General features: G+C 51.0%; 1 protein-coding gene across 1 annotated transcript in view; it reads left to right on the plus strand.

Moving 5' to 3' along the window:
* Positions 1-9746: 9746 nt before the first annotated feature.
* IGDCC4 (immunoglobulin superfamily DCC subclass member 4) overlaps positions 9747-22799 on the plus strand; it is a 39250-nt gene continuing 26197 nt past the window's right edge. Inside the window, exons 1-3 of the mRNA XM_022579795.2 lie at positions 9747-9831; positions 19057-19398; positions 20097-20238. Of these exons, the coding sequence (XP_022435503.1) occupies positions 9762-9831; positions 19057-19398; positions 20097-20238 (554 nt within the window). The 5' untranslated portion in view covers positions 9747-9761. The remainder of the gene's footprint in view (positions 9832-19056; positions 19399-20096; positions 20239-22799) is intronic.

A 22799-nucleotide genomic window follows, 5' to 3' on the forward strand; every position in this document is an offset into this window, starting at 1 on the left:
CGACAGGCTTAGTTTGAGAGACCAGAGGAGAGGGCGGGTCATGGAATAGATACACTTTCATGTGGAAAGTGAGGAGGAAAAAGGCTGTAGGGTAGGACAGGCCCAGGGGGAGGACTCTGGCACCCAGTGCTGGGGGAGGACACAGTCTCCAGTAGGGAGGGTGCAGCTGCCAAAGATGGGTGGACAATGTGACCAGCATCACTTACCTTCAGTTCTCCTGAAGGCAGTGCTCCCATCCTGCCGTGGTCAGTGTGTCCAGCTGCAGGCAGAGCATCCAGAGACCTCGGGAGAGAGCAGGTCTCAGCCCACTGCGCCGGGTGTGCAGGGGCCCTCATAAAAGGGGACCAGAAAGAGCCATCCGAATCTCAGGCTTGCTGGGGCAAGGTGGCCTTGAGCAGAAGTGGGTGTCGAACAGCAGTGGTTCCGGCAGGAATTAGCTGTTCGGCTCAGCAAGGTGGTGTAGAGAGCTGTGGAGGAACGATGGTTCAGGGCTGGAGGGCATCCATCTAAACAATATAGAGACCTGCATCACCTTTTTTTTTTTTTAAGTTTTAATTTTATCATGGTTACAGAGCCACATAGCTTAAGGAGTCAAGTTCTAAAACAAGTCTCTAAATAACATGTTTGTAATATTACTCTATGATTTTTTTTTCAGTTTTTATTCATTATCTAGTGGTACCCTACTGTGAAAGACTAGAATTTAGCTGTTTCCCCTCCCATTTCCACCAAACACACACACTCCCCACCCCCCCTCATCTTTTCAAGAGTAGTTCTATTGTAACTTTACTTAGATTAATATTCAGTGTTTACATCATTATAACTACGTAAATGTATTCAGAGATGAGTCATGTAATAAGTTTTGAATCATTTTCATTCATGCAGAACTTTGTTTTATCTAGTTAATTATCTTTTTAAAAAATATATGTATTTACCTCAGTCCCAAACTCAACCTTCCCACTGATTTTTCTGTTTTGTCTAATTATTAGTATCTCCAATGCTTTTTTTTTTTTTTGCGGTACGCAGGCCTCTCACTGCTGTGGCCTCTCCCGTTGCAGAGCACAGGCTCCAGATGCGCAGGCCCAGCGGCCATGGCTCACGGGCCCAGCCGCTCCGTGGCACGTGGGATCCTCCCGGACCGGGGCACGAACCCGCGTCCCCTGCATCGGCAGGTGCACTCTCAACCACTGTGCCACCAGGGAAGCCCTTCCAGTGCTTTTATTAAGTACATTTTCATTGTCAATATACATTCCAGATATTTAATGAGTTTAATAGTTCCCCAACCAGGGGTCGAACACGCACCCCACCCTGCAGTGGAAGTGTGGAGTCTTAACCACTGGACCACGAGGAAAGTCCCCGTAGTGTTGATTCTTTAGGGAAATATGTTCTGATTTCCAGGCAATTGGTTTATAAAGGTACTGTAGGCATGACTCTCTGTGTAATTCCAGTTTCTGCCCTCAAGGAGCTTCCAGTGTCATTTGAGACACACGACTGAGACAAATGAATCATGTAAATGAAGAAACCACTGTACAAGGCAGAAATAATCCAGTGCCTATTGAGTGGTACAACCGGATTGGTGAGGACTGGAAGGCAACCTTGAAGGAGCTGAGACTCAAGTAGAGTTTTAACGATTGTATATATTTTTCTATTGTGGTAAAATATACATAACATAAAATTTACCATTTCAGCCATTTTTAGGTGTACAGTTCAGTGCATTCACATTGTTATGCAACCATCACCACTGTTTATTTCCAGAACTTTTTCATCATCCTTAACTGAAGTTTTTATGTATTTTTTTCCTAAGTTACATTTACTATTTCTGTTTACAAAAATAATATGTGTTCGGGCTTCCCTGGTGGCACAGTGGTTGAGAGTCCGCCTGCCGATGCAGGGGACACGGGTTCGTGCCCCGGTCCGGGAAGATCCTACGTGCCGCGGAGCGGCTGGGCCCGTGAGCCATGGCCGCTGAGCCTGCGCTCTGCAATGGGAGAGGCCACAACAGTGAGAGGCCCGCGTACCGAAAATAATAATAATAATATGTGTTCGATGTAGACAATTTTTTTTTGTACTTTATATTCTTTCCTTTATATACCCTTCCAGAGTCTCTCTTCCATTACCATTCTGTTTTGGTATGAGGAAGGGTTTTGGGTTTTTTTGTTGTTGTTGTTGTTTTGTTTTGTCTTATTTTTTTTTTTTTTTTTGGCCATGCTACATGGCTTGTGGGATCTTAGTTCCCTCACCAGGGATTGAACCTGCACCCTCGGCAGTGAAAGCACGGAGTCCTAACCACTGGACCGCCAGGGAATTCCCTCAATGTAGACAATTCGGGAAAAAAAAAAGCACAAAGAAGAAAATTTAAATATCCCATAATTCCACAAAACCATTAGCATTTGTTGTTAAGAAAGGGGTGAAAAGTCATCTCAGGGTGAGAAAAGACCCATCCCCCTGGCTCAGAGGATTTGAGCAGCTGTATAGTGTGGGAGATGGTTTTGAATATGAAGGGTGAAAATATTCTAAACATATCTACCTTCTGTATCTTCCTCAAAGGGGGATGAATGACCAGGAAAAGGCAATAAATAAAAGCTAGAGAAACATAACAAATACATTCATTAAAAAAAAAAAGGTGGGAGGTGAATGAAAGAGGCAGCAAGTGGTTCCAATAGTGAACCCAACCCAGTAAAGACTCTAGCCGCTGTTCTGGTTATCTAGTAATAAAAAACAAACACCCCCAAACTTAGTGGTGTAAAACAACAACAAAGCCATGCGTTATTACTGTTGCTCACAGTGCTGGGGGTTAACTGGTGTCAGGGTCTCCTACGTGGTTGCAGTCAGACAGGGGCTGGGGCTGTGCACTGGGAAGGTTTCCTCACACATTTGGCTCCTGGGCTGGAACAGCTGGGGCTCCTCCACCACCTCTATCTCCACGGGGTCTCCCCACATGGTCCCTTCTCTCCAGCATGGCAGCGTTAAAGTGGCCGGACTTCTTACGTGGTGGCTCAGGGATCCAGAGGCATGTGTCTCCCAGAGAAAGCCAGGTGGGAGGTGCGGCTTCTTTTACGACATACCTCAGAAGCCATGCAGTCCCACCTCCATGACATTCAATCCTTTAGAAATGAGTCTGTCCAAAGGGAGGGGAAGTAGACTCTACTTGAACGGAGGAATGTCAAAGAACCTGTGCACCCTCCGTATCTGTGGGCTCCGTATCTGCAGATTCAACCAACCACGGATGAAAATTTTAAAAAAATCCAGAAAGTTCCAAAAAGCAAAACTTCAATTTGGCATGCATTAGCAACTATTTACATAGCATTTACATTTTACTTAAAACTATTTTTAGGGTAATCCCTGGTGGTCCAGTGGTTAGGACTCTTGCGCTTTCACTACCAAGGGTGCAGGTTCAATTCCTGGTCAGGGAACTAAGATCCTGCAAGCTGCGCGGCCAAACAAAACAAAACAAAACAATTTATATAGCATTTACATTGTATTAGGTATTATAAGTAATCTAGAAATATTTTAAAGTGTATGGGGAGGTTGTATGTACTTTATATGCAAATACTATGCCATTTTATATGAGACTTGAGCATCCACAGATTTTGGTATCTGGGGGGGTCCTGGAACTGATACCCCACAGATACCGAGGGATGAGGGGCGGCTGTACTTTAAAATCACTACAGTGGTAGATTCTGATATCTATTCAAGAATGATGTGAATTCCACAGATCCCCACAGCTCATCCTACAGAGCGAGTGGTTCATAAATTCTTGATTTAGGGTCATAGAGTCTACTGAGGTCTTAGAGATTACTCAGACAAACGCTTGCCAACACTATTTGATGCTCAAACCCCTTTCACAGTAATATGCTATTTGAGAACTCCCTTAGTGATTTAAAACACTCACCATTTTTGCATGGTATATGATAAAAGAGTAACTTTAAAAAAAAAAATTCATTTAAAAAACATTCACCGGGCTCTTACTATATGCTGTGCGCTGTGCTGGATCCCAGGAAAACAAGAGTAAGCAAGATACACATGGTTCCTGCCACAAGGAACTTACTGTGGGACAGTAGAGCCAGACAATTTAATGAAGTATATTATAATAAAGTGTGTTAGATGCTCTGATAGAAGTACCAACTCACTAAATAATTTCTCTGGTTCTGATCTCTCTGTTCAGATCAAAATGGCATTTCTAGGGTTTTAACATTTTTCACTTGGTTGCCAGGCCAGGCAGACACGTCACACTCAAGATGTTAAAAGAGCAAATTGTCTCCCCTCTCCTCTGTCTGGCTCTTCCCTCTGTTCTCTTTATTTGATAACGTCCCATCCACCTGGTCAAACTAATAAAAACAGCAGTCTTCTAGGCTTTTCCCAGTTTCTAGACCCCTATGTTGACCTGTTCCCAAGATGTTACCTCTCTATTAGACTATCTCAAAGAAGTTATTTTAAGAAAAAAAATTATAGCAGTGTATTGTTAATTGAGGACAATTTTACCATTTAATTAAACTGAGTTAAAAAACACTCTACCCTATTTAAGAAGTGATGGGTGCTGATTTTAGTCAGCAAACAAAACTAAATGGGGACCAAATGCAAGTTGAAATTTCATCCTATGTTATAGGATAAAAAATAGACAAAAATTGCTTTCATTTTGTGATTGTATTTTGTGCTAAAGTGAAAAAAAAACCTAAAAATTTTGAGTTTTATTTCTGAAATGTGAAATATAAGATTTTAGGATCTATTGCAGGGGTCCCAAACCCCCGGGCCGTGGACTGTTAGGAACCGGGCTGCACAGCGGGAGGTGAGCAGCTGGCAAGCCAGCGAAGCTTCAATTGCTGCTCCCCATCGCTCCCCATCGCTCAAATTCGTCCATGGACAAATTTTCTTCTGTGAAACTGGTCCGTGGTGCCAAAAAGGTTGGGGACCACTGATCTATTGGGAGGTACTTGTCAACAAATAACATATTACAGATACAATCGGTCTGACTTTCTGGTAAATAAAAAGCCAGATTAGATTGAATTATCATTAGACTTTATTTTTTTAAACACTGACTTTTGACATATAAGTCACTAATGACTTTGTTGTTGTTGTTGTTTTTAATATTTATTTATTTGGATGCACCAGGTCTTAGTTGCGGCAGGCGGGCTCTTTAGTTGCGGCATGTGAACTCTTAGCTGCAGCAGGCATGTGGGATCTAGTTCCCTGACCAGGGATCGAAACCCGGGCCCCCTGCATGGGGAGCGTGGAACCCTATCCACTGTTCCACCAGGGAGGTCCCTCACTAATGGCTTTTGATTAGAAGACTATGACATTCTTTTCTGATGATGATCAACCACAGGTAAATTTGCAAAATTATCACTCTTTCCTCAGCATTAGAGTTTTGTAGTTTAGCCATCAGTACTCCTCATGCTTCCTGTCATAGATCTCGTGGTCCAACGTGGCTATTAATTAAACAACCTATAAATAACTAAGACTGAAAAAAATTTAAGCTGTTTAATGGTAGAAACCGTGACAGTGTCCATCGGCCCTCCACCCATGAACCCCCCCGCACCACACATGCACCTGGAGGTGTTCCGTGGTACCATTTGAAAGGGGAAAATAATAGAACACTTTATTTATTTTTAATAAATTTGTTTATTTTATTTGTTTTTGGCTGCGTTGGGTCTTCGTTGCTGCGCGTGGGCTTTCTCTAGTTGTGGAGAGCAGGGGCTACTCTTCGTTGCAGTGCTTGGGCTTCTCATTGTGGTGGCTTCTCTTGTTGCGGAGCGTGGGCTCTAGGTGCGTGGGCTTCAGTAGTTGCGGCACACGGGCTTAGCTGCTTCACAGCATGTGGGATCTTCCCGGACCAGGGTTCGAACCCATGTCCCCTGCATTGGCAGATGGATTCTTAACCATTGTGCCACCAGGGAAGCCCTAGTGATTGATTTAGAAAGAAAGAAATTAAGACCAGTGCCATATCCACTTTTAATGGTGTGAACTCTTTGGAACTCCTGGTTAGAAATATGCATCATCCCCCAGCCCTCTTATTTTTCTCAGTGATGCAGCTGAGGCTCAGGGAGAGGAAGGAAGTTGTCCAAGGTCCCAGAGCAAGTGTGTAACAGAGGAAGGACAAGAACCATGGCTCTTATTCCTTACACTGGGTTTGGCTGGCCTGAGCCTGTCATACCTGACAGCTGCTCCCCGCCCATAGCCTGTGTGCTAAGATATGAATGCAGAGAAATTAATTGGATTTGTGTGTGTGGCTTATGGAATTAGTGACACTCTTTATGTGGTGACAGATTGTTCATTTATCCATTCGATTGATCAACTGCTTTCTAGGCAACATACAAGGACTGCTCACCCAGCCCCGGTCTCCCTGTTTGGCTTCATCTCCCACCCCTGCCGTCCTGCCCAGTTCACACCTCCTACATTCTGCTTATACTGGTTCAGGTATTTGTTTCCTCCAGAAGCTTTCTCTGCCTTCCCCAAGTTTGGCCTGGGTGCCCTTCCTCCCTGCACCCCATCCCACCCTGTATCACACAGTATTATAGTTGCCTGTCTACTTATCCACAGGCTAAATAGGCTCACTTCTCAGACTAAGCACCATGCAGGCAAGAACCATCTTGTTTACCGACCTGCTCCCAGTGCCCAGGGCCTGACCCATAACAGGTGACCTGTGAGTATCAATGCAGTTAATTATTGGCTCTGCCATTTCCTGTGCCCTCATGCCACACACAGGGCCTCTGCAGAGGGTGTTTCTTCCCCCACCATCAGTCCTTCCCTCCTTAAATTGTCAAGACCTAGGTCAAACATCTAAAACAATCAACAATTCTGTGAAGACTTTTCCCTCAACAGTCCCCTACCACACACGGTTAGTCCTTCCTTTTCTTGCTCCCATTCTCCCTGCCATCGCATGCCACTTAGGACACAACTGTCCCTGTGAGCAGTGACTTGTATCTTTTATCCTGGCCCCCTGGCACCTACACAGTGTCAGATACTGGTCAAGATGCTTAGAATTCAGCAGTGAACCCAGCACACAAAAATCCCTGTCCTTGGGCTTCCCTGGTGGCGCAGTGGTTGAGAGTCCACCTGCTGATGCAGGGGACACGGGTTTGTGCCCCAGTCTGGGAAGATCCCACATGCCGCGGAGCGGCTGGGCCCATGAGCCATGGCCGCTGAGCCTGCGCGTCCGAAGCCTGTGCTCCACAACGGGAGAGGCCACAGATGTGAGAGGCCCGCAAAAAAAAAAAAAAATCCCTGTCCTTACAAAGCCCACTTTCTGGTTGGGAGGACAGGCTACAAATAAAATAAGTAAAACATAGAGCATGTTAGGAAGACGGGACTAAAGACTGTTAGAGACTTCCCTGGTGGCGCAGTGGTTAAGAACCCAGGGGACCTGGGTTCGAGCCCTGGTCCGGGAAGATCCCACATGCTGCAGAGCAACTAAGCCCGTGTGTCACAACTACTGAGCCCGCAAGCCACAACTACTGAAGCCCGCATGCCTAGAGCCCGTGCTCTGCAATGAGAAGCCCTTGCACCGCAATGAAGAGTAGCCACCACTCACCGCAACTAGTGAAAGCCCCTGCGCAGCAATGAACACCCAAAAATAACCACAAAAAAAAAGTCGAGATATGGCAATGGGGGGTGGGGGGAGTTGTGAGGATATGAGTGGTGGAGGACAGAGCTCCAGACCTGCACTAGCTGGGCAAAGGTCTAGAGGCTGGAGGGAGGGGACTGACTGCTATCAAGTTACAGCAAGGAGGCTGGTGTGGCTGGAGAGGCAGTGAGCAAAGGGGATGGCGTAGAAGGTGAGGTCAGAGAGGTAAAACAGCCCTCCAGATCACATAGGCTTTCCGGTCATAAGAAGGACTCTAGCTTTTGCTCAGAGCTAAGAGGCACTGGTGGGTTTTTAGCAGAGAAGTGGCATGATCTCATTCCCATTTTAATAGGATCACTCGATGCTATATTGAGAAAAGACTGAAGTGGGAGAATGATATAAACAAGTGAGGGGCCTATTATGACAATCCAGGTGAGAGGTGATGGTGCTTGGATCAAGGTGGTAACAGGAAGGTGAAGTGTGAAGGATGTGAAAGTGAAGAGTTAAGAATGGCTCCAATGATTCTGACCTGAGCATCAGGGAGGATGGAGCTGCTACGATCTGAGATGGGGGAGACTGTAGAGAAGCAGGTTTAATAGGGAGGATCAGAGCTCAGTTTGGGACCTGTTAAATTTGTTTTTGTTTTTTTAAACTTTTTGGCCAAGCTGAGCGGCTTGCAGGGATCTTAGCTCCCCGGCAGTGAAAGCACGGAGTCCTAACCTCTGGACCACCAGGGAATTCCCTGGACAGGTTAAATTTGAGATGCCTATTAGCCAATGGAAATGTTGAGCAGGTAGATGGATACACAAGTCTGGAGTTCAGGGGAGATGGTCCAGGCTGAGATATAAATGTAGGCATCTTCAGCATAAAGATGTAATTTAAAACCTTGATGACCAGATGAGACCACTAAGAGAAACAAGTAGGAGTGATGGGCTAAGTCAAATGCTGCTGATGGGCCTGGCAATGAATGAAGAAATACCAGATCCCGTTAGACCCGCAAAGTGCTGGTCATTATTGAGGGTTAGCTAGCAACAGATGGGTAAAGTACCTTCTGGGTACAGAGACAAAATGGCTCTAAGCCATGGGAACACTGGAGATAGAGGGGATGAAGAACCATGGCGTCTTGGTCTTGGAAAGGACATTAAATAGGTCATTCAATCTGTACTTGTCTCCCTGCACTTTGCCTGATCATTGAATCCCTGGCTTTAGAAAAAGAACTGTTTGTGGGATACTGAGACAACCAGTCTGGTTAGGACAGAGAAAGCACAGTTGAAAAATGAGTGGGAAATGACCTTCTGGAGTCAGAAAATCAGGGTTCAGGTCCTGCATCTGCTGCTCCCTAGCCTCGGGTCCTTAAGCAAGTCACTTCACCTCCTCCAGCCTCAGTTTCTGTGCATGTAAAGATGGGAGTAATCAAACCTTCCTTGTCTCTCCCAGGGTTGCAGAGAGGTCTGAGTGTGGCAGTGCTTGGGGTAGAGTAAATGCCCTGCTAGGGTTGGTTATTCCAAGAGCAAAAGAAGCAGGTCCAGAGAAGCCATCAGCTTGGAACGGTGAGGTAAATGGGGATGAGGAGGGAACCGCCATGTCCTCCGCGGGTCTGCAAGTGGAGAAGCTAATGAGGATTCAGGCCAGGACCTGGGCTAGAATGGGCTGGCTCAAGTGGCAAGATGGGGTCATCGGACAGAAACCCAGGCCTTGAATCTGCCTCCAGTGAGCCTGGAACCGAGATGTTGGAGACCCTGAGGCAGCGGCAGAGAAAAGAAAGAGAGACACCGAGGCAGAAAGAGGCCCCGAGACAGAGAGACGAAGAGACAGACCCAGAAACAAGCTGCCCAAGTGGGGGGGCCCATGGCGATCCGGAGAGGGCGAGGCAGAGGGGCGCAGACCCCAGCAGAGCTGAGACCCTGCGCGGCGCAGGTCACAGCGCGCGGGCCAGAGTCCCCTGCGGGGCCCGACCGGCCGCGCCCGCTGGGCGCCCCCGTCCGGGCTGCTCGCCCAAGATGGCGATGGAGGGGCGGGCGAGCCGGCGGCAGCCCGGGCCCCCGCGCCGGCCCCCGCTCGGGCCGGGGCCCCCGAGGCCGCGCCCCCGCCCGCGGCGCCGCGCCTCCCCGGGCCACTGAAGCCCGGCGCGCCCTCCCCCGGCAGCGGCGGCCAAGGCGCGGGGAAGAGGAGGCGGCGGCGGCGGCAGCCCGGGCCCGGCCCCATGGCGCGGGGGGACGCTGGCCGCGGCGGCAGGCTCCTCGCGCTGACCTTCTGCCTGCTGGCCGCGCGCGGTAAGGGCGGGCGCTGAGGCAGTGGCGGGAGCGGCTCCGGGGTGACTGTGCGTTGGCACCCGGGGCTGCGCCGGCTGTGGGGCCGGCGCGTCCCGAGTCCCGAGCGAGCGCTGGGGCCGGGGGAGGCGGTGGGGGGGGGTGCGGGCTGCGCGTCCTTGTGTCCGCGATGCGTGCGCTCTGGGGTCTGCGAGCCGCGGCCGGGGACGTTTGCGGCGCGTACTTGTCCGCAGGGGGTGTGTGTCCTTGGTCTGCGGAGTCCGGAGTGAGTGTGTGAGTGTGTGTGTGCGTGTGCGCGCGCGCGCGACCGCGTGCAGAGAGTGGGGAGGGGGCTTCTGCGGGGCGTACGTGTCCGCAGCGCGTGGCCGGTCACGGCGTGGCATCGCGGGCCGTAGCTGAGGTGCCGGTGGTTTGTGCGGGGCGGGCTCTGCCTTTACCGCGCGTGTCTCCGGGTTGGGAGTGTAAAGGGGGTTGTGTGTGTGGGGGTGTCTGCACCTCCATTTGTGTGTCGAGAGCGCGTGTAATTGTGTTTATGGGGCTGAGGTAATATTTGGCCTTGGCTTTCGGAGAGTGTCCATGCCCTTGGTGGGGGGACAGAAGCATGAGATTGCGGATTGACTGGGAATAGTGGTGATAAAATACTCAACTTTGTCCGGTGGGTGTGGTCCCTGAAGCTGGGTGGGGCTGGGCGGAGGGGGTGGGGAGCGCGGGAGTGTTGCCCCCTCCGAACCCGAGGCCGGGAGTGGGCTGGGGGAGGGCGCAGGAAACCAGTTGCTTTCGTGGACATGTCCGACACCCGCTCTCAGGATGGGACGCGTGTCACTCCTGCCCCACCCCCAGAGGCAGATCTGAGAAGCGTGGACGGGGTCAGCAAGGCCTCCTCCAACCCCCCACCTCAGTGCGAGGTGAGGGTGGGTAAGAGTCAGAGTTGCCCTCGCTGGAGAGAGGGCTGGGGATGGGGTGACGGAGTCCCAAGCGTCTCTGCCTAGGGAGCCTTCTTCCACCCCCAGCCCTCTCCCTTTCGGTCCTGTGTGCGTTTCGGGGCGGCCCGTGGGCTAGGTGGTTGGTAGGGCTGGGGAGGGGGATGGGCTGCCCGCTTTGTTCGCCTAGTTCTCGCCTTCCCAGCCGAGGGGGGAGCTGAGGATGTGTCCGGAGCCAGTCGGGGAGGGACTTGATGGTGGGGGTGGGGAGGGGGATTTCTCTCCAGCTGCTGTGGCTTTCTAGAGAGACTCAGCCAGGCCACGTGGGAAGGAGGCAGGGACGGCGGAGGGGGGAAGGAGCCTCCGCCTGGCCCGCCCCGGCCCATCTCCAGGAAGCCCAAACAGCGGGTGGGAAAGTCTCGGGAACTACTCGGACCCCCTCTCAGCCTACAAAGACACGCCCCTTTTCAGACCTGACTGCGGACCCGGCAGGAGGCCGTCCGGGGGCGGGGTCCCGGGGGCGGGGTCCCGGCGGCTAGGCTAGGGAAGTGGGGGGCCCGGGGTTGTCAGGTGGAGGGGGAGGGGAAGTGCCAGAGAGGCGTCTGTCCTTCTGGAGGCCAGGGGATTAACGAATAGTTGGGCCCACCCTCTTCTGCTTTTCTGAGAGCTCCGGACCGGGCTCGGGGTCATCTAGCAAAGCGGAATCATGGCTGGGAACTGCACTCACTCGGGCATTATGGAGTATCGGTGGGGCCTCCCTACGAGGGGCTCAGTTTCCTCTCTGGGGTTCCCGAGTGCACAAGGCAGGGGCAGGGCCCGAGCTGGGGCTCCCTTGGCAGCAGTGTGCATGGCTGAAGCAACTACTCTGCTCGCCCTCAGTCCTAAATCCTTTGAGTGTGCAAAGCTCGTCAGGCTTGGGGACACTCCTATAGAGTTCTGACTAGCCTCCCCGATCTGGACGGAGGCCATTTATTCATTCATTCAACAAATATTTACTGAGTACCCTTTTCGGCTAGCACGTGACTGGTGCCTGAAATATAGTAAATAGGGAGGAGACTGACAGGTAGTCTAGAAAGGTCAGGAAAGGCTTCCTCCAGGAAGCGGTAAATAATAGAGCTCAGTGCAGAGGGTCAGTTGGCCCTGCAGGAGAGTGATGACGGGGTGAGTTTTTCAGAGAGAACAGCATGTGCAAACGCTCAGGGGTGACTTCGTTTAGACCACCGAATGAAGCTAAATCTGGCTGGAGTTTAGAGCACAAGGCAGGAGGGTGGGGCAGGTTAGAGAGGAATGGGACAGGGGCCACAGAGTGTCAAAAGAGAAGGCTGAAGATGGAGGCTGGACCCAACTCATGAAGGGGCTTGTAAGCCCCACCAAGGTTTCTGGCCTGAGAGCCTGCATGAGCCCTTGGAGGGTTTTAAAATCAGCTTTGCATCAGCTCACTCCAGCCGATGTGGAGAATGATTGGACAGGATGGAGGCAGGAAGCTGCAGCTTCTTGGGAGGCTGTGGTAGTAGTCCAGAAGAGAGGATGTTGCTGGCAACTAGAGTAGTGGCAATTGGGATGGCTACAGTGGATTCTAGAATATTTAGGAAGTAGAATCGGCAGGATGTGAGGATAGATTGAGTTTGTAGGGAGTGAGGGAGAGAGAAGTAAAACATAATAGACACTTCAGCAGCCTCGACATGGCAAAATGAAGGGCTGGTGTTGGAGTTAAGATAGTGACTGCCCGTCTCCCCGAACACTGCTCTTGGGTCAGGGCTTGGGAACTGGGGAGATGTATGCGAATGGGACTCCTGTCTGGGGGTGGTGGTGGGATGCCAAATGCTCTGTTTTCACCACATGCAAGAAGTGGGGTTCTCCCTTCCACCCAGTCAGAATTTGGGGGGTGGTGATGCCAGAGGTCAGTAGCAGGAGGGCTCTAATGCTTTCTCCTCACCGGGGAAACTCCCCCCTCCATGCCTTTCTCAGCCCAGAAGCTCAGAGACCAACTTCAGTTAGTTGGGGTGTTGGGGCCCTCTCTGACCTCATCTTGGAGGTTAGGAACCAGGTCAAATATATTGTCTTGGTCAAAAAGTTCGTTCAGGTTTTTCCATAAGAAAAATGTTACGGAAAACCTGAACAAATTTTTTGGCCAACCCAATAGTTTCTCTTAATAGTGAATCTAAATAATCCAGAAGTTATCTAAACCTTCATTGATCCTGTATGTATTTTCATGGCCCAAGTAATCATACATTATGTGTAAATCAGCATTTCCTTTCTTTTCTCCTAAAGGTACGTTGTTTCAAGTTGAGTAATCCCACAATTAGCGTCATTGAATGTCAGCACTGAGGGGAACTTAGAAATAATTTTAGCATGAACCCATTTTACAGATGAGAAAACTGAGTGACTTCCCAGAGTTACATGGATGGGGACTGAACTGGGACTGGAACCAGTCTCCTGGCTCTTGGAGCAGCCGTGCAGCCGTACTTTCCCGGGATTTGGTACACATGAACGCAAGTTCAGTCTCTCTTCACCCCCTCCCCCTCACCTGAGAAGTTATCAACAACTTTGGGCTTGGCCCCCCTCAGGTGGTGTGTTTGGGTCTGGGCTCTGGAATCCACTCTGCTCCACCCATCCCCACCCACCGCATCCTGTTCTGCCTCCGCTGTTTCTGAGGTACAGAAACCAGACTTGACACAGAATTCCAGATGCAGAACAGATGTCATTGCCAAGCAGGCCTGGGGGCTCCCAGCTCCCCGGGTTGGGGGGAAGGAAGAGGAAGAGTGGTTCTGATGGAGGAGGACCCCAGCCCCAGCCTGGTCAGAGGCGGGTGACGGCACCTGAGGGGAGAGAAGAAAACCAGAGAGAGGATGACCTGGGCCTGACGTCCTTGTCCTTGGGGCTGGCTGTGCTGCCAGCTAAAAGTGCCTCACTGCTGAGGCTGAGGCATTCCTCTGGAATTGAGGGGCTGTGGGGTCACTGTGGTCCGGGAAGCCGAGGCTCAGTAAATTCTCTCTCAGGTGCAGACCTGAGCATGGAAGCTGGTGCAGAGCCAAGACTTCCAGATGGTTCCATAGGGGCTCATTACCTTGTCACTTAGTTTGGAGCTCTGGCAAATGAATGGAGCATAGAGAGACAAGGCTGGGCACACAAGGAAGGTTTTTTTTTTTTATACATCTTTATTGGAGTATAATTGCTTTACAATGGTGTGTTAGTTTCTGCTTTATAACAAAGTGAATCAGCTATACATATACATATATCCCCATATCTCCTCCCTCTTGCGTCTAAGGAAGGTACTTTTAATCAGACCATCCATATAGCAGAAGAGGTGAGGTCGTGAGCTCCCCAGTCCTGGTAATGTTTAAGCAGAAGAGTTTCTTTCAATGTGAGTTTGCTGTTCTGTCTCGGTGCTGCTTCTTTTTTTTTTTTTAATTTATTTTTGGCCACGCCAGGCGGCTTGCGGGATCTTAGTCCTTAGTTCCCTGACCAGGGATGGAACTTGGGCCCAAGGCAGTGAAAACGTGGAGTCCTAACCACCAGACCACCAGGGAATTCCCTGTCTTGGTGCTTTTTAATCATTTTGTTACGTGTCTCATACGTGCCACATAGTGTGCTAGGCAGTTTCCACGTATATTATCCACATCATCCCCAGCCCTGAAGGGAGTTCCTATAATTTTTCCAGATAAGGAAATTGAGGCTTGGCAAAGCATGAGGGGCTCTGTGTCTTATCTTTTTGAGTGTGTCTCCGCATGTCCACTCATCTGTTCAAGAACTGTTTATTGAGCGCCTACTATGTGCCAGACAGTGTTTTAGGTCCTAGGGAATTAGAGTGCTGACTAGGACAATAATCCTGGGCTTGTTGCCTCGCTGGCAGAAAGGCAAGTCAAAAGTCTAGAGTGCTAATTGCAATGACCCAGGTGCCCAGGGTCCTATGGGGCAGAAAAAAGGAGAGGCGTCGAAATCAGACCCCAGGATGGCACAGCTACTGAAGGAAGAGGGAGCAGCATAGGCAACGCATGGAACAGCAGTGTGCTTTCAGAGAACGGGAAGTGGTTTAGTCTGGTGGGGACCCAGGGTGACAGGGAACAGGAGGTAGGCAGGTCAAGCTGAGTGGCTTTGCTCTCAAGTCTGCTGAGGCTGAGCCTGTCTCCTGAGGATCACAGACGAAGGGAACGCTGCCTTCCCTGTGTCCCAGGCAACCGTCCCAAGTTCTCCTTCCAGCTGTTGCGGGAGGGGCTTAGTGTGTGGTATGGGAGGTGGCCAAGGTGGGGGGCGGGGAAGGAGGTTTTTGGAAGAAACTGACTTGTGTCTCCTAGGAGAGGAGAGTGGTGATGGCGTCGTGGAGAATTGCCCGTGTGGACCGAAAACAAGTTGTAAATCTGGTGGGCCCTGAGATTAAAAAATGACAAGGCATTGATGTTTGTGGCAAGTTCTTGGCTTAATGAAGGAGGCATCTCGGCTTTGTTCCCCACCCCATCCCCCAGTCCCAGGAACTCTCAGTTCCTGAGAGTTCACTGAAGAATGGAACCCTGGCTTATGCCAGGCCCGCACTAGTCCCACAAAAGAGCACTGAGCTGGCCCTGGGGCTCAGCAGCGAACCTCCTTTCTGTCTGGGTTCTAATTGGCCTCATAAAATCTAATTTATCCTGTAAATGGGTAAAATAATGTCAGAAGGAGGAGATTGAGAGATGGCCCTGGGGCTCCTAAGCATAGATACTCCACGTCTCTGGCAGGGTCCCACCGAGGAGACTGAGGAGAAGGGATTGTGGGAGAGGGAGTTCCCCTCGAGGCAGAACGCTAGCCAACAGCAAGTGTCCGCTATGTCCACCCAGTCCTTAGAGGGAGCACTGAGAAGTGCTCCTGGGAGGGGCTTGGTGGTCTGCCATGACAGGGGATGGGGGGGTGTGGTGGCAGGAAAGGGACAGCCACGAAACCACTGGACAAACAAGGGCCACTCCCCAGAGCATCACTTTTCCAAAAAGATTTGGTGGTGTAGGAACCACATTTACATTAAAACAAACACTGCTGTGTAATGGAATAGGATGAAAAATGTGCCAGAGGTTTCAAAATAAAAACATTTCAGGTAGTCAGCAAGCCTCCTGAGTACGTTCTCCTCTGCCGCTGGGAGAATTTTGGTGAAAATGAGAAATGTGGCAACTCTTCATTTTAAGACTGGGGAAACCGAGGCTGAAAGGAGGAAAGCGGACCCAATGTCATACAACCCATGATGGACCCAGAACTCTGACCCCAGGCCAAGGCTTGTCCCTCCACATCCCATGGTCCGCCTTAGGCAAGAAGGCAAGAGGAAGAATGGCTAAGGGACCTCCAAGTGGCTACATGATGTGAGACCCAGGAAAACCCTTCCCTGGGGAAGGCAGGGGCAGCTTCACGGAGGGATGTGGCACGTGAGGTGAGCCCCTAAGGATGCACGTCCTGGGCACAGAAGTTGGGTTGGGTGCTGGGGCAGAGAGAACCCTCTTACTTGGGAGCAACTGTCTCCTCAGTGCTGGGTTCACGCCCAGGATGTCCCCAGACTGTCTCCCAGAGAGGTGAGAACCTCCCCTTTGGGACCTCGGTTTCCCCATCTATAAAATGAGCAATCTCAGGCTCTGCATACGTTTCCATCAACGTGGGCCGGCTTGGGCTCCTGGCACGGCCCTGTACCCCCCCAGGGATCCCGGGTTCTCCCCACATCTACATCCCTGTTGGTTTCCCATTCCGCATTGCCTTGTTGGGTGCTGGGCTCCTCCGAGGTGGGGCAGCCAGACATCTGCTGATCCATGAATATTCACGAAGGGAATCGGAGCCTCCTCTGGGCTCCCCAGCAAGCCCCGGCCCCTCTGGCCGCCGTCCTGCCCTCAGGAGCCCAGGCTGCTGACAGACCCAGCAGCTGCTCGGGCCCCAACTGTTCACATTGTTTGTTCAGCGCAGCAGGGGATTTTCCAAGCCCCGGACGTGCTTTGGGGGGTAGGGAGGCTGCCGGAGGGCTCAGGGATTCGTATCATGTGGGGCTTTTCTCCCCTGAAACTCAAACCGACTGCTCAGCGGCTGGAATGGGGCAATTGGAAGCCACTGGGCTGAGAGCCCGGGCTGGCCTTCCCCCCACTGTGTTTGCATCAGAATCTAGGGCCTCAGAGAAGGGACTGGATGTTAAGAATAGCGATTTGCATTTGTACATCCCTTTCCAGTTTACGAAATGCCTTTAAAGAATGAGCTCCCATTCTTTGACTGATGCCCGTTAGGCTCTGGGCTGGAGACCTGACCCACATCTTGTTTAATCCTCACAGGCTCCATAGTATCGCCTTCATTTTTACAGATGTGGAAACTGGGCCCCAGAGAGGTAAAGTGGCTGGTAGGTGGAGCAGCAAGACTGGAACCTTGACCTTCTGCCCCAAGGTCAGATGCTCTTGCCACCCCAGCACATGGCCCTCAGTGATGCAAATGCCAGTTTGGTTTCCCCAGTTAGACTGGAAACTGAGTGAGGGCAAGGGCTGCCTTCTCCTTGCTGCACCCACTAGTAATGCTGAGCCCAGCTGTGTAGCTGGAGGTGCCAGCGGAGCCTTTAAGAAAGGCAGAGGCCTGTTCAGACCCTGTCTGTCTGTCCTTCCCACTGTGGTGTCAGAGGCCTGGCTTCTGCCCTGGCCTCCTTATCTCAGCCAGTTAGGACCTCTCTTCTCCCCTCAGTCTTGATCCTCTTCAGGGGTTTAAGTGTTGGCATATATGTGTGTCCAGGCGTTGATGAGTGTGGCAGAGAAGGGGGGAGCACGTGTTTAGGTATGGCAGGTCGTGTCTACAGTTTTGTGTGTGTGTCTAGATGATGTTCTGTATCTGTTCAGGAGTAGGTGAGTCCAGCTCACTGAATAATCCTACCATCATAGAATCTTCGACATCACCCACTACATTGGAGAAAACTAGAGCCCAGAGGTGGAAGTGACTGGCCCAAGGCCACACAGCTAGACTGTGACAGAGCCGGGGCTAGAACTGAGGGTCGCCGGAGTCCTTAGCCGTTGTGCTTTCTGCATGCCCCTGACAGGGCTCTGTCAGCCCTGGCCTGCCTTGTGATGAGTGTCCTCACCTCTGTCCCTGGCTCACTCTCAGACACACCACTGTGCCTTTAAGCAAGGTGTCAGGCCAGAGGATAAGAGGGCACCTCGGGCCATTAAGCTTTTATGGGACAGGAAGGCAGCAGGTCAACCGTCTGGAAGATACAACTGGAAGAGAACCAACTATTTCTCTATGAATAACGGTTACTGGGCCTTGCTGAGATGTTGGTTAAAGTGATAAACTTGGCATTTGTGTGTTTTTGCCTTGACCCTGGGATGGCATTCCCTTCCTCCATTGTTCTCCTGCTCTTCCCTTTGCGGCCAGGGCAGTGTTGGAGCTGCAGGCTCTTCTGGGGCATCTGGAGAAGGTCAGGGACTGGGTTCTGCACTGGCTTACTGCGTGGCTTTGGGGGAATCAGCTGCAGGAAGGAGAGCTTACCTCTCCCAGTCACTGCGGCAGAAGTGGTTTGGCTAATAGTGGTCAGGACGATCTGTGGGATTCCAGGAGAGGGAATGACATTACTGAGCCCCAGTTCTGTGCCAGGCCAGCCACTGTGCTGTACTCCTTTACCACACAGCATCTCATTGAGCGCTCACAACAGCCCTCTGAGGAAGGAATGACTATGTCTTTTTAAATTGAGACGCAATTCACATACCACAAAATTCACCGTTTAAAGTGTACAAATCAGTGGTTTTAAGTATATTCACACGGTTGTGCAACCATCACCACTATCTAATTCTAGAACGTTTTCATCACCTAAAAAAGAAACCATCTCTCCTCATTCTTCCCTCTCCCCAGTCCCTGACAACCATTAATCTACGTTCTGTCTCTATGGATTTGCCTATTCTGGACATTTCACAGAAATGAGATCATACAATATCTGGCATTTTGTAACTGACTTCTTTCACTTTGAGGAAAGTTTTCAAGGTTTATTCATGTTGTAGCAAGTATCAGTACTTCATTTCTTTTGATGGCTGAGTAATATATTTATCTGTTCATCAGGTGATCGGGCATTTGGGTTGCTTCTACTTTTTTGCTAAGAACTGTGTTATTTTGTGGATGAGGAAGCTGAGCAGCGGGGGAAGGATTGGGAACGAAGTGCAGCCGTTGGCCCAAGATCACAGTTAGTCAGAGGCAGAGCCAGGATCCAGACACAGGTCTCTCCGTGAGACCTCTTTCTCTGAGGTTTGCCTTCCTCGACCCGGGGTGGGTGACTCGGGCTCCGGAGGCTGTGGGATGTAGGAGGACACACACTGATGACCCTGGTGACCCCTCCTCTACGCAGGGGAGCAGCCGTTGCCCCGGAAGACGACCGTGTCGCTGAGCTGTGGAGCAGGGCCGCTGCAAGTGATCCTGGGCCCGGAGCAAGCCACGGTGCTGGACTGCGGTCTGGGGGCGGCTACTGCAGGACACCCCCCCAGCGTCACGTGGAGCAAGGATGGAGGCATCCTGCCCGAGCACAGCCACCTTCGCCTGCTACCCAATGGCTCCCTGTGGCTGTCCCAGCTGCCAGCTCCCGACGGCACTGACCCTGGGGCTTCAGAGGTCATTGAGGGCAGCTATTCCTGCCTGGCCCGCAGCCCCGTTGGAGTGGTGGCCAGCCAGGCTGCGGTGGTCAAGCTTGCCAGTAAGTGCTACATCTTGGACTGAGCTGAGGCCCATAAGACGTGGGGTGTGGGAAGTGGGGTCTGCAGTTAGATACTTGCACAAAGGTTTGACTCTGAGCCACGCCCCCTTTCCCTGCCTCCTTTGCTGCTCAGTGGGTCCCTTCCTGGTATTGTCTGCCTCACTATTCAATAGTCTCACTTCTTCCCTGCTCTTCTGTTCCTCCTCCTTTTCCTTCCCTGTGAGTTTGAGAGTCTAGACTTGTGCTCTCCTCCAGGAAGCCTGCCGGAGAGGTTTATAAGCACGTCAGGGGCACAAAGGTGCTCCCCACCCCCACAGCAGGTGGAGTGTGTAGAGCCGAGCTGTGTTGTCCAGCTCACTCACTCTTCGGGGGTTCTCAGGAGGCACAGATCACCATGAAACAATTTGGGGGCCGGAAGAAATGCACATCTTACTGTAGTCCAACCATATGGTGATGTAAGGCAGGGGGACTTTGGAATTCATTCTGCCTGCAGCATCTGACCAGTCATCACCACTTCTTATTCTCCGACTGCCTCTTTCCAACTGTGTCTCCGTCGGTCTGAATTCTTTTTGCATGTGTTTCTGTCAACCTGTGTCTCTCTGTGTCCGTGTGTGTGTGTGTTTCCTGTCTGCTCGCTGTGGCCTCCTTTCTTGTGTTCCTCTCCTGTCCCTGCGTTTTCTCACTGCCCTCATCCCCAGCACTTGCAGGCTTCTCCCTGCACCCACAGTCTCAGACGGTGGAGGAGAACGGGACCGCTCGATTTCAGTGCCACATCGAAGGGCTGCCAGCACCTGTCATTACTTGGGAGAAGGACCAGGTGACGGTGCCTGAGGAGCCTCGGTGAGTGTCCTGTGGGCAAGAGGAGAGTGGGTCTCAGGGGGCAGCCAAGGAGGGCTCTGGGATGTGCTCAGGAACTGGGCTTCTTAGAGTCAGGGTGGCTCCGTTTGTCCAAACTGACTTAGGAGCCAACCACCACCTGACACTCAGCCCATTTCTGGTCCCAAAGAGAAGTTGTGTCAGAAGTTTTTGCTCCCTGGGAGGAAAGCCACCCACCAAGCTATGGGGCTTGGGTAGAGAGCAGTTATCGAGTCCTTCAGAGCATATGTAGTCCAACCACTTGCCTTATTGAGAAGGAGACCAAGGGCCAGAGAAGAGCTGTGCTTTAACCAAGGCCACACGGTGAGCCATTGGCAGAACGTTTGTTGTTTGTTCCGGGCCCAGAGGGTTTCCCTTTGCAGGTTCCCCTGGAGTTTCTACCTTGGATGCATAACTTCTCTTCTTCTCTCAGTTCCACTCAGTGGGGTGCAGCATCTGATAACCAGGTTGTGGAGGTCCTTCCTGTTTCACCCTCCTCTCTCCCCATAAAGGCAATGGAGCAATCCTAGGGAAGGGTTTCTAGGGCAGAAGAGAAGCATAGGCTAGACCCAGGACCTGATCCCTACTGCGGCCTCCTGGGAAGGCCCAGATGTACACACAGCATGTCCAGAAAGCACGAGGCTCATTTGCATCTGTGGTCTTGGAACTGGACTCATGGCTCGGCTGCCACCACATGGAGTCTTACACCTTTGGAAATGTGGCTCCAAAGGCCTTTCCTAGCCACGCTGCTGTCCTCTCCCTGCATCTCTCTAGCTGTAGTTACCAGCTCACGCTCTCCTCTCCCAGCAGAGGTGGGATTCCTTAGGCTCAGAAACACTGGTTTCCAGATCTCCCTGCCCTGGAACTAACCTGTCTTCAGTGTATTGAGTTGTCCCAACTCCTCTGACTTTTGCCCGTGTCTAGGTAGGGGTGAGAGTGTAAGAGAAACTTCTAGATAGAAAAGCCCCAGGCCACATCTCTGCAACAGTTGTAAGTGAGGAAGAAGGGTGAGAGAGGTCAAGATATAAGTGATCCTGTTGACTTTGGTGATCAGTCAGCCCCAATGGTCCAGTGGGTTGAATTAGATCACGGTTTCCAAAGTGTGTTCTTTTTTAGAACGTTAGTCCCTAAAGATGATTCTTGAAAAAAAAAAGTACTCCGCAGTCAAATAAGATGAGGAAACTGCCTATAAATCTCCCTCTTGGAGTTGACAAGGCCCTGAGAAGCCCTGTACTGAGAAACCTGTTTAACTTGTTTAACCAAATGCTTCCTAGACTCATTTGCCCAGAGCCCCTCTTGCAGGAACACTGTTAACATCCTAGGAATGAGCATTCCAGGGAGGAGACCTTGGGAATGCTAACCCAGCCTTCCTAGCGCTGACATTTTAAGGTCTCTGCCTCTTTTTTTTTTTTTTTTCTGGCCCTGCCTCATGGCTTGTGGGACCTTAGTTCCCTGACTTAAGGGATCGAACCCGTGCCCCCTGCATTGGGAGCACAGAGTCTTAATCACTGGACCACCAGGGAAGTCCCAAGTTCTATGCCTTTTAAATGTGGAGCCTCTCACCCCTGTGAGCGAGTTGTTGGATGAGAACCAAGTGAGAGTCTACTCCTGGGACAGCCCCCAGAGAGGGTGGGAGAGAGCAGAAAACTCTCCCTGCGTTAAAAGTCGCAAGAGGCTTTGCTTCATTAGAGCTGTGTTTTCTCACTTAATCCTTCCCATGATCCTTCAAGGTAAGTGTTCCTTATTTTTCATATTTTCCTCTATTTACTTTTAGTTTATATTCCTATTAGATACATTTTTCAAATTCATATAAACAAAAAAGAAGAAACAAAAATGGCTCGTCCTCTTATCACCCATAGAAAGCCTCTGTTAGTTTTGATGTCTATCCTCTGGACCTTTCCCCTGTATGTTTTTTTTTTGCGGTACGCGGGCCTCTCACTGTTGTGGCCTCTCCCGTTGCGGAGCACAGGCTCCGGACGCGCAGGCTCAGCGGCCATAGCTGCTCCGCGGCATGCGGTATCTTCCCGGACCAGGGCACAAACCCATGTCCCCTGCATCGGCAGGCAGACTCTCAACCACTGCGCCACCGGGGAAGCCCCCTCCCCTGTATGTTTATAAATATTCTCTTTCAAATTTTGGATCATATTGTACATACTGGGTTTTTTGTTCAATCACCTTTTTTTAGAAAACAAAAATGGGATTATATTGCAACTTTTTTTTTCACTTAACACGTAAGGAACCCCCTTCCAGGTCTATCTGTATGGCTGTGGCAGATACTGTTATCTGAATTCTTAAATGAGGGAACTGAGGATCAGAGACAGAAGTCACTTGCCCCAGGTCACACAGCTGGTGCTGAGAGTATCTGACAGCGGAGCCCTGGGGTGGATGCTTTGGTGGTTGGAGTGGGGAAGCCACAGGGTCTGAAGAAACTCCTGTTGCAGGCTGGCTTAGAGTTGGAGTGGTCCAGCTGTGCTCAGAGCAGAGAAGTTACTTCCCCAAAGTTTCTCAGCAAACAGAGGAGTTCCCTCATCTCCCAACATATAGTT

This window comes from Delphinapterus leucas, chromosome 2, assembly GCF_059928025.1.
Source record: "Delphinapterus leucas isolate spDelLeu-1000000601 "Yukka" chromosome 2, BTC_Dleu_Yukka2, whole genome shotgun sequence".
Lineage (NCBI taxonomy): Eukaryota > Metazoa > Chordata > Mammalia > Artiodactyla > Monodontidae > Delphinapterus > Delphinapterus leucas.